This window comes from Salvelinus alpinus, chromosome 15 (assembly GCF_045679555.1).
Source record: "Salvelinus alpinus chromosome 15, SLU_Salpinus.1, whole genome shotgun sequence".
NCBI classification, from domain to species: Eukaryota; Metazoa; Chordata; class Actinopteri; order Salmoniformes; family Salmonidae; genus Salvelinus; species Salvelinus alpinus.
Genome location: NC_092100.1, coordinates 56,102,335 through 56,114,565, shown reverse-complemented (window position 1 = coordinate 56,114,565; position 12,231 = coordinate 56,102,335). Strand labels below are relative to the sequence as shown.

Here is a 12,231-nt window from a genome sequence, read left to right as displayed (position 1 = left end):
GTTCTCTATTAAAAGCTGCAATATGTAACTGTTTGTGTGTCCCAATCAAATCCACATAGAAATGTGCGCCATTCTCACTAAAAGCAAGTCTAAGAAGCGGTACATATGTTCTACGTGCGCTATTTCTATGCTTCCCGTTCTTAAATTTTGTTTTCGCGCTTTTTCTTTCGGGTTTGTACACCAGCTTCAAAAAGCTGAAATGATTTCACAGCGGTTTAGATGGTACTATGATTATGAGTAATGGAAACGGGGAGAACGGGCCATGGCTCGGATAGCGAGGTCCCTGATGTTCTTCTTGGCCTTCCTGCGACACCTGATGTTGTAGGTGTCCTGGAAGGCAGGCAGTGTGTACCCACTGGTGCGTTCAGCACCAAGGCTGTTACTCTGTGGGTAAAAAGACAGGGGACAAATAAAGCTGGTGTCGTGTGCATGTGTACTTACCTCACTACAGGTCTTCATTCAAACTCAGTGAACGTTTGGAAGAATGGGGCAAGGTAGGGATCGAGAACAAACAGCTGGCTTCCTCTGGGACATCTTGTCATGCACCTTGTTCCATCTTTCAGGATTCATCATCTTGGGTTGATTCGAACCTACAGCGTATATCCAATATAGTTTATGAAATCAATTGTGGCATTGAATAAATCGGGTAGGATACCTAGTCAGTTGTACAACTGAATATCTTCCAAATTTAACCCAACCCTTCTGAATCAGAGAGGTGCGGGGGGCTGCCTTAAATCAACATCCACAGCACCTTGTCTTCGACACCCGGGGAACAGTGGGTTACCTGCCTTGCTCAGGGGCAGTACAACAGATTTTTACCTTGTCAGCTCAGGGATTCGATCCACCAACTTTCCATTACCGGCCCAACGCTCTAACCACTAGGCTACCTGCCACCCCAAACCCTAGCAAACTAATGGTTAGCCATACACCATATCACAGATTATTTTACCAGACTCGCAACATTTTCCTTTCTAGCTGTGCCACCAAATGTTTGCGAACTAGTGGTAAAGTGAACAGGTTTAGCTATTACATTATGGAACAATGTTTATAAAATTAAACAAATGGTTAGCAGGAGAGGAAATAAACACAATCCTGGCCTACAAAACAATGATTTATGTCACGCAGATGAGAGCCAAGTGAACTGAATCACACAGGGTTTTGACAGCTAAGGAGGACACTCTGTCCCGGTGTTTCTGCCATTCATCCTCTCCCCATTGAGTAGAATATATCCCGGTGACATCTAGATGTCTAACAACATTAGTTATTTCTTGTGTAGGCTGCTATCCTACTTGAAATACTGTGTAATCCTGGGAGGGGAAAATTCACCACGTTACTAGTGTCCACTGCCGACACTGTGTTAGGTTACAGCTGACCAGTGGAACTGCACCTTAGGTCGGCAGGCACTTCGATACAATTTGTGACCCGATACAGGAAACTAGGCGTATGTTGCAAGTTATGACTTCACAGGAGAGCTGTTTGAACGTAAAACATGTTTTTTATCAACATGCGTTTTTTGGCAGAAATGCCTTCTCGAACATGTGCACTGTCATGTGCCTTAATATCAAACTTGTATGCCATCTGTTAATACGAATAACATTGTTAAATTACGAGCCTAGTTGGTTTAGCTACAGAAAAAGCGAGCAAACCTTCCAGCGAGCCATAATTGGCTGAGATAATGAGTGGGCTGGACATGCCATAAAGCACGCGTCTGTCTATTGGAGCTGGCCAGTATGTCTAGGTAATCGTGTCAAATGCTGCTTTAAAAAAAATGTATCGCGTAGTAAAACTGCATAAACCTAATGTCAAGTTAAAGTGTACTGTTAGCTAGCTAACGTTATCTGGCTGGCTCGCTAGCTAACGTTATGTGTATGCTCTCCACTTTCTGGAGGAACGAGTTTTGAAATCAGTGGAATTCGAGTATGATAGCTAAGGAGATGGAGAAAACACCAGTCTGGATTACATCATCAAACTAAGGGTAACCATGCATGGCATCAGACAGGAGACCTGTCCAACCATGATGTATAATTGTAAGATTGTCTAGCTAGCTACATTTTCAGATATTACACGTTTCTAATTTTGACAGAAAGTGGTTTCATGTCAATTGTACTGTTAGCTAATGTTAGCTTGGTCGCTAGCTAACATTTTGTGTATGATCTTATTCTTTGTATCTCAGACCCATTTGCTTGACTAGTTATAGCCATAGAACCTGGTTGGTTAGCTACCTGCAGATTCATGCAGGGTAGTAACGTCATGAGTTGTGATTATGGTGCATTGTTTAGCTAGCTAACTACCTACATGTCTTAACAAAAGACTCCACTCTAATTTTGACAAAGTATTTTCATTCAAGTTAAAGTGTACTGTTAAGTAGCTAGCTAACGTTAGCTGACTGGCTCACTAACCAACGTTACATCATGCATTGGGATTCATTGTTTACCTACATTTCTAGGGTGTGGGATGCTAGCGTCCCACCTGGCAAACATCCGGTGAAATTGCAGAGCGCCAAATTCAAAAACAGAAATACTCATAATAAAAATTCATAAAAACATACAAGTGTTATACATCGGCTTAAATAGTAACTTTTTGTTAATCCAGCCGCTGTGTCAGATTTCAAAAAGGCTTTACAGCGAAAGCATACCATGCGATTATCTGAGGACAGCGCACAAAAGCATACAAGCATTTTCCAGCCAGGTAGAGGAGTCACAAAAGCCAGAAATAGCAATAAAATGAATCACTTACCTTAGATGATATTCATATGGTTGCACTCACAAGACTCCTAGTTAAACAGTAAATGTTTGTTTTGTTCGATAAAGTCCCTCTTTATGTCCCAAAAACTCTGTTTTGTTGGCGCGTTTTGTTCAGTAATCCAATAGCTCCAAGGCGGTCACAGCAGGCAGACGAATACATACTAAAAGTACCAGTAAAGTTTGTAGAAACATGTCAAACGATGTTTATAATTAATCCTCAGGTTGTTTGTCTTTATAATCAATAATATTTCAACCGGACAATACCGTTTTCAATAGAAAGGAAAAATAACAAACGGCGCTCCAGGTCCGCAAAGTTCCTCTGTCCTCTGACCAAAATGGCTGTTTACTCGTCGTTTTTAAAAATAAAAGCCTGAAAGACAGACATCTAGTGGAAGCTATAGGAACTGCAATCTGGGTCCTAACTCATTGGATTCTCTGTAGGCATAGAGTTGAAAAACAGCCACATGAGAATAATTCCACTTCCTGGATGGATTTCTCTCAGGTTTTCACCTGCCATATCAGTTGTTATACTCACAGACATTATTTTAACAGTTTTGGAAACCTTAGCGTGTGTTCTATCCAAATATACCAATTACATGCATATCCTAGCTTCTGGGCCTGAGTATCAGGAAGTTTAATTTGGGCACGCTTTTCATCCGGAGGTGAAAATACTGCCCCCTACCCAAAAGACTCTCGTCTTAGTGTGCCAGAACGCAGATTAACTGATTAATTTTTGAATGCTCAACACCCGTTGAATATGTCCGGTGTCAGTAAACGTCAGCAACAAAGCCAACAAACTGCCTAACCAGCTCTGCTAGGGTGATTAAAATGGTCAGAGTGGGGTGTCTCATGTGTCTGGAAGTAGCTAGCCAATGTTAGCCAGTTAGCTTGACTGTTGTTGTTTGAGGTCAGATGCTTTTGGAACAACCCTACTTATTGGCTAGAGCGTCCAGTGTGCGCTCTGAACTCGAAACACTAAATTTACTAAAGGAAAATATGACAGCACAGTTCACCAACGCTCTGGATACCAGCCTAACCAGCTCTGCTAGGGCAAGTAATGTTCAGTGAGCTGTTCTCTCTCTCTCTTAGATGTCTGGAAGTAGCTGGCAAGTTAGTACAGAATGGTCAGATCAACCCTTAAAGAGATGGGTAGGGCTAAGCCTTAAGAGGGCGTGAACAATGCTGAATGGGTGTAGACAGAAGGGCTCTCCAATAGTAGCACCAAAACATTGAAAGACGGGTTCTCAAAAGTGAGTTTACAAGTTGATCAACATTCAAAGCAGAATTACTTTCCCATTGTTTCCTCAAATGCAGTGTATGATATACCATTTTGTAGCTTTGAGTCTCTACCTTAATCCAATGTAAAAAAATAAATAATATGAAATTCAAATGTTGCTTATGTTGCTACATAAGACCGAATCCAGGTGGTGAGTCATATATGGTGCATTGGTCATTCACATCAGCTTTAGCGGCTTGCGAGTACTGCCAACAACGCGGTTTGTGTGTAAAATGAGGCCCGTCAATCCGAAAAAATATGGGTCATCTTTTTAACTGCTAGAAACAAGCCATATTCTCTGTAGTAGTGGTGGAAATATAATGGTCACTCGCTCAGTGTATTCTCTATGGCACTCAGAGTCTGCGATACAGTCTATAAATCACAATATTCTCGTGTTTTTCTAGGTCGCACAACTAGATATCTATGAGCAATTTAGAGCAGACCGAAATGGCTTGTCAACTTGAGCTAGCTTGCTAGTTAGCAAACATTAGCCAGCTATCTAGCTAAGTTAGCAAAGGAAACATGCAGTAATTCAACATTGGCTAGCAATAAGTATGCTTATAAACAAGGCAAGGTACCTACCCAGCAGCTGGTGAAAATATTATTCCACTTCACAGCCACTTCAAGAAGATATTTACTAAAATAGTCTGAACTTCATGTGTCTCACCTGACAGCATGAGGTTGGCGCCTGAAACGGATAAGTAAGCATAAGCTATTACTGTAAAGAAATATAGTATGTTAGAGTAATTTTTACAGGAGGCTTCCAAATTACAGTATTTTTCAGCATTTTACCCATAATGCAGTGCAATCTAACACAGTAATGCTGTAAAACACATGTATGGTATTATACTGTGCATCCTAGTGTTTTTGTCACGCCCTGATCTGTTTCACCTGTCCTTGTGATTGTCTCCACCCCTTCCAGGTGTCGCTTATTTTCCCCAGTGTATTTATCCCTGTGTTTCCAGTCTCTCTGTGCCAGTTCATTTTGTATGTTTCCAAGTCAACCAGCGGTTTTCCTGTTCTCCTGCTTTTTTTGCATTCTCATTCTTTTTGCATTCTCCTTTTCTAGTCCTCCCGGTTTTGACCCTTGCCTGTTTCTGGACTTTGTACCCACCTGCCTGACCATTCTGCCTGCCTTGACCACGAGCCTGTCTGTGCCTCCTGGACTCTGATCTGGTTTTGACATTTTTTCCTTGTCCACGACCTTTCTCTTGCCTACCCCTTTGGATTAATAAACATTGTAAGACTCCAACCATCTGCCTCCTGTGTCTGCGTTTGGGTCTCGCCTTGTGCCTTGATAGTTTGTGTTGAAATGACAGAAAAGTCTTACAGTGCAGTACATTTTATTCCATTGAGTTTGCTGACTACATTTGAAACTGTCTTTTAAATGAGTCTCCAATGTAGGATGAATGCCATTATCACGTACACAATGTAAGTAGGTCTGGAGGGGTGCATTTTCAAAATTGAACCGTAAAGATGCTTCCAATCCATAACATAGATAGTGGAGTAGTTGTACTACATGAATCCATTGAGGTTGCTAACAAAGTATTTGAAACAATCATTTAATTGTCACTTAATAAGGCAGTTCGGGATTTGTGGTATATGGCCAATATGCATGTGTATTTTCAAAAATTGTACATATTTGAAACAATATGTTAAAAGTTCAATAAGTCTCCAATATGGGATGTGTATATATGGATAGTTTTTAGGTAGCTCTAAAACCCGCAACCCTGGACCAAAACACGGCATGGCATGGCATGGCAACCCTGAACTGTGGACAAGCAGAACGGAGGTAGCAACAGTTTCACATCGAGTTTGGAAATGCATTCAGTCAATTCCCAATACTGACACCCCAGGCACAAATCTTCTTGGCACCTGTCCAAATAGTCGTACCAGCCAATGGATATGGGTTATGGATTCTTAGAAAGGGTTGGACGTAAACGAACCAATGGTCGAGCGATCTCGCTAGATGAACCTACAACTTCTTGTTGGGACTTTAAATACGGTGTGACGCTCTACTCGGGTACATTTAAATGAGAACCGTGTTGCGCAACTCCATAGAAACAAGAGGGCAAACGCAACCCCAACTATTTAAGGACACTCTAAATCCTGCGATTTATTTACACCTCTTGTTACATTTGGGGGAAACAATGTCAAACGTCCTGCTATTAAGCAGCGCCATGGAGAGGTTGTCCACACCGATGACCTTTCCTCTCCACGCACGCACGGGCGTCTGTCGTAATCTTTTTGGACCGGTGGATCACGACGAACTGAACCGGGATATGAAATCCAAGATGCGGGAGATTTCGTATAGGGACCAGCGGAAATGGAACTTTAATTTCGAGGCCGAAGTGCCAATGTCTGGGGACTATGTGTGGGAGGAAACCCCGGTGGATACGAGCCCTATTTTCTACCAGGACTCTGTACAGGTCGGGAGGGCGAGGATTGTTGTAACACCGGTCAATGTGAAGCCAGACGTTGACGTTATCCTACTGGACTCCTCTTCTCAGGGTGAATCGCCTCATTGTGATGACCGCTTGACCAGCTCCAAAGGTAACACTCCATGCCTCACCGAAGTCAACCAGGAGAACTGCGCAGTGAAGCTGAACTCTGGGAAGCCTACTCGCAAACAAGTCCCGTGTGTTCGATGCAAAATAACTACTGATACGACGACACTTGCTACAGGTAGGCCTAAATATCTGTAGGCTAAGCCTAGTGTGTTTTACGCATTGATGCTGAATCTCGAGATATATTTGGGTAAGTGACGTAGTCATTTTCATGTGTTGTCCGGTCAGTGGGCTAATATTTGGCCACCTGGACCATGCTGTGAGTTCTTGGATTTAAATGTTACTTTTTCCCCCAGACTTCTACATGAAACGAAAACGGATGACGACCGAAACGAAGCTAAATGAAAGCACTTGCCACCACCCTTCGTCTCAATGTCACGTAGAACAAACTCAACGCAAGAAAATTCGTTGAAGGTATGTAGCTACAGTTCAATATGGCTACAAGGCATTTGAACATTGGCCGTTTTACATATGGACACAATAGTTACTTGTGCGTAATTGCGCATACGTTGTGGGGTTATTTATTCCCGATAAGCATTCGAAGGGAAACTAAAACACTGTTACACACTTTAACTGGTCGAGGAAGCTGATAGTGAGTTTAGCTCGTAGTAGAGTAATTTGTGATTGGGTAGGGAAATCTGCGTCACTGTGACCGGAAAGGCTCAGGCAAATGGTGACCCCTGCTGAGGTTACAACTCCGATTTTATTTTGAGAGATCTGATACATGATTTTTGTCGTTCATGTCTATACAATTTTGGATTTCGGTTAACACTTTTTTTGTTAAAATTTCCAGGCATTTGAACAATCCTTTCCCCTATAACCCTACCTTCCAACTTGAAGACAAGACTGAAAACAAGGGAAGGAGAACACTCCTGCTCGACCATTCATTGGCTTGGTGTGTCTGAGTGGACCTACAGTATATAGAAAGTAGCCGACACTCCACGGGGTCTCAAGATTGAATGGTCGGGAAGAGAGAATTCGCAGAAAGACTCAAACAAAATGTAGCATTCATGGTTGCTTTGCATACAGCCACTTGACAGTGTTAAATGTGCAATCCTAAACTATTTTAAATTGTCTACACTGGCCAAAGTGTTCAGCTTTATGAATACAGATTTCTGTTAAGTATATCAGGGTTGTTTAAATATAGGCTATAATTCAAGACTATTCTAACTTATAATTTATTTATGTTTCTTTATATTTGCAAATACCTTTTTGATTTAGCCAAAGGGCAACTTTTTATTTACAATGTTTTTTTGGTGATGTTTTGCAACCATGTAGCTTTTTATAGTACATTTACAAAGTAGATTTCATAGTGCTTCTGAGATTATTTTTTTGCCCTGATTTTTCTGTTCAGCAAAAGATGAAAATAAAGTATTTTTTGTTCAAATGTAACAATTTAGTTTTTATCACCTCAGAATATTTTACGGGAAGGGTCAGTTTTAGAGTGTGAATTATCCCACCTGTTTGTAAAGTGGTAACGGCTTACAGCCGCATAGACACTACTTCCATAGCCTACATCACCTCATAGCTCGACCAACATCTGTTGGAACCAGACACAACAAGAAAAACACGATTTGCGCCGCCCGCTGTGTTTTGCCATCAAATAGCCTACCCCTTTCCCTGCAATGAAAAGTCATAGCATTTCTGATTTACAAACTCATCTGGCAAGAGAATCATGGACATTAAATCAAGCAAGCATAGGCCTAGACTATTAACGATACAATTGAATCTAAATACAAAGCCCCACAGCCTAATAATGTTCCTCATATAACATCCTTCAAGGTCAACTTTGTTATTGCTAGATGCAACAAAAAAAAAGTTGTCCTTGCTTTTTGATGAAATAACTAGAATATGAAAAAAGATAGATGAGGGAGAAAAGTACAAGCTTAGTTGGATTGCAATGGGATGGTGCATTCAAATATGCAGCCATGGGCAGCTGCGGGATATAGTCTGTAATTTAAAGGCCCTTTCGCTTCTAAAGAACGGCAGCAGCTGCCTTTGGAACCCGCATTGTCCACACGGACACTCCCACATTCACCCGCACTCAACAACTCGTCTAAAGAACCTCTCACCCACACTGTTTACTCCAACGTGCCACACCACCTTGGCCGTGGAGGCTACCTGCCCGAATAAGAGAGAAATAAGAAAGAACTACTCGTCTTTGTAATTGTCCTGGTCCATTGAAACAAACCATTCAGTTTGTCATACTTACAAGTGTACCCTTAATTGAAAGAAAGCAAGCCACGCACTCAGCATGCTAGACGCATAGGCCTATACCCCCTTCATAATGCTGACAAAGTCCCTATCAGTGGTTTAGCCAATAGTTTGAAAATGTGAAGACTTTTGATGGCAAGAATGACTTTGCCAGCTCCAAGCACACACGTGTACCTCGGACGGCCTTGTTCTAATTTCCAACACAAAGAGCTCCCCATCTCCATTCTTTCCTTTTTGTTGCCATATGGCAAATCCATGTACACATAGCCAAGACCAATTAATTCAGCCACATAATGTCCAGCATTGGACAACAAAAGACATGTTTCCCTCTATTCATACAAACAGCTGAAAAAAAATATATTTAAACTATTGTGATATCCAGCTAATTACAGCCCATATGTCCACAGGGAGCAGCGGGGTTGATCAATCAACTTTTAAATTCTCGTTACTTTACATGTTGAAGATGACAGATGTTCACATGTAACTTTAATGAGGTCCATTCTATGTTAAAGATATTCAGGCCCAATTCCTTGAGAGTTTTAAGGGTAATCCTTCTCTCGTGTCAGTAAGCTATTTGAATTTCAACAATTGTCATTTAGCCTATGGTCTTTTTTTTGTTCCTTGAAAGTGCTATTATTTTACTTAACCAATGCAGTGAATCGTCTTTAATATTGTTTTAAGGTCTAAAACTGAGCAAAGAGTGTTAATATATTGCCTATGTATACCCCATCTAATAACTTATGCCTAAATACAAGGAACATACTAAACTCAGCAAAAGAATAAACGTCCCTTTTTCAGGACCCTGTCTTTCAAAGATAATTAGTAAAAATCCAAATAACTTCACAGATCTTCCTTGTAAAGGGTTTAAAAACTGTTTCCCATGCTTGTTCAATGAACCATAAACAAATAATGAACATGCACCTGTGGAACGGTCATTAAGACACTAACAGCTTACAGACGGTAGGCAATTAAGGTCACAGTTGTGAAAACTTAGGACACTAAAAGAGCACTTTCTACTGACTCTGAAAAACACCAAAAGAAAGATGCCCAGGGGTCCTGCTCATCTGCGTGAACGTGCCTCAGGCATGCTGCAAGGAGGCATGAGGACTACAGATGTGGCCAGGGCAATAAATTGCAATGTTCGTACTGTGAGACGCCTAAGACAGCGCAACAAGGAGACAGGATGGACAGCTGATCGTCCTCGCAATGGCAGACCACGTGTAACAACACCTGCACAGGATCGGGACATCTGAACATCACACCTGCGGGACAGGTACAGGATGGCAACAACTGCCTGAGTTACACCAGGAACGCACAATCCCTCCATCAGTGCTCAGACTGTCCGCAATAGGCTGAGGGAGGCTGGACTGAGGGCTTGTAGGCCTGTTCAATTCAATTCAATTTTATTTTATATAGCCCTTCGTACATCAGCTAATATCTCGAAGTGCTGTACAGACACCCAGCCTAAAACCCCAAACAGCTAGTAATGCAGGTGTAGAAGCACGGTGGCTAGGAAAAACTCCCTAGAAAGGTCAAAACCTAGGAAGAAACCTAGAGAGGAACCAGGCTATGAGGGGTGGCCAGTCCTCTTCTGGCTGTGCCGGGTGGAGATTATAACAGAACTATGCCAAGATGTTCAAAAATGTTCATAAGTGACAAGCATGGTCAAATAATAATCATGAATAATTTTCAGTTGGCTTTTCATAGCCGATCATCAAGAGTTGAAAAACAACAGGTCTGGGACAGGTGGCGGTTCCATAACCGCAGGCAGAACAGCTGAAACTGGAATAGCAGCAAGGCCAGGCGGACTGGGGACAGCAAGGAGTCACCACGGGCGGCAGTCCCGACGCATGGTCCTAGGGCCCAGGTCCTCCGAGAGAAAGAAAGAGAGAAGGAGAAAATTAGAGAGAGCCAAGATTTTCAAAATGTTCATAAATTACAAGCATGGTCAAATAATAATCAGGAATAAATCTCAGTTGGCTTTTCATAGCCGATCATTAAGAGTTGAAAACAGCAGGTCTGGGACAGGTAGGGGTTCCATAACCGCAGGCAGAACAGTTGAAACTGGAATAGCAGCAAGGCCAGGCGGACTGGGGACAGCAAGGAGTCACCACGGCCGGTAGTCCCGACGTATGGTCCTAGGGCTCAGGTCCTCCGAGAGAAAGAAAGAGAGAAGGAGAAAATTAGAGAGCGCCAAGATTTTCAAAATGTTCATAAATGACAAGCATGGTCAAATAATAATCAGGAATAAATCTCAGTTGGCTTTTCATAGCCGATCATTAAGAGTTGAAAACAGCAGGTCTGGGACAGGTAGGGGTTCCGTAACCGCAGGCAGAACAGTTGAAACTGGAATAGCAGCAAGGCCAGGCGGACTGGGGACAGCAAGGTGTCATCATGCCCGGTAGTCCTGACATATGGTCCTAGGGCTCAGGTTCTCAGAGAGAAAGAGAGAACGAAAGAATTAGAGAGAGCATACTTAAATTCACACAGGACACTGGATAAGACAGGAGAAGTACTCCAGGTAACCAACTGACCCTAGCCCCCCGACACATAAACTACTGCAGCATAAATACTGGAGGCTGAGACAGGAGCGGTCAGGAGACACTGTTGTAAGGCAGGTCCTCACCAGACATCACCGGCAACAACGTCGCCTATGGGCACAAACCCACCGTCGCTGGACCAGACAGGACTGGCAAAAAGTGCTCTTCACTGACGAGTCGCGGTTTTGTCTCACCAGGGCTGATGGTCGGATTTGCGTTTATCGTCGAAGGAATGAATGTTACACCAAGGCCTGTACTCTGGAGCGGGATCGATTTGGAGGTGGAGGGTCCGTCATGGTCTGGGGCAGTGTATGACAGCATCATCGGACTGAGCTTGTTGTCATTGCAGGCAATCTCGACGCTGTGCGTTACAGGGAAGACCTCCTCCTCCCTCATGTGGTACCCTTCCTGCAGGCTCATCCTGACATGACCCTCCAGCATGACAATGCCACCAGCCATACTGCTCGGATTTCCTGCAAGACAGGAATGTCAAGTGTTCTGCCATGGCCAGCGAAGAGGCCGGATCTCAATCCCATTGAGCACGTCTGGGACCTGTTGGATCGGAGGGTGAGGACTAGGGTCATTCCCACCCAGAAATGTCCTGGTTTGCAGGTGTCTTGGTAGAAGAGTGGGGTAACATCTCACAGCAAGAACTGGCAAATCTGTTGCAGTCCATGAGGAGGAGATGCACTGCAGCACTTAATGGAGCTGGTGGCCACACCAGATAATGACTGTTACTTTTGATTTTGACCCCCCCTTTGTTCAGGGACACATTATTCAATTTGTGTTAGTCACATGTCTATGGAACTTGTTCAGTTTCTGTCTCAGTTGTTGAATCTTGTTATGTTCATACAAATATTTACACATGTTAGGTTTGCTGAAAATAAACT

General features: G+C 42.8%; 1 protein-coding gene across 1 annotated transcript; it reads left to right on the top strand.

Annotated features, from left to right (window-relative positions):
* Nucleotides 1-5,975: 5,975 nt before the first annotated feature.
* LOC139540393 (cyclin-dependent kinase inhibitor 1B-like) lies at nucleotides 5,976-7,979 on the top strand. The gene is made up of 3 exons (XM_071344188.1): nucleotides 5,976-6,705; nucleotides 6,884-7,001; nucleotides 7,381-7,979. Exons 1-2 carry the CDS (start codon nucleotides 6,054-6,056, stop codon nucleotides 6,997-6,999), a joined length of 768 nt encoding a protein of 255 aa, XP_071200289.1. The 5' UTR covers nucleotides 5,976-6,053; the 3' UTR covers nucleotides 7,000-7,001; nucleotides 7,381-7,979.
* The last annotated feature ends 4,252 nt before the right edge of the window (nucleotides 7,980-12,231 follow it).

Bases quoted from the DNA above. Each gene is read 5' to 3' on its own strand.
- LOC139540393 (XM_071344188.1), top strand. From the start codon at position 6,054: ATGAGAACCGTGTTGCGCAACTCCATAGAAACAAGAGGGCAAACGCAA. The intron at 6,706-6,883 runs GTAGGCCTAAAT...TTTTTCCCCCAG, and splicing joins TACGACGACACTTGCTACAG to ACTTCTACATGAAACGAAAA.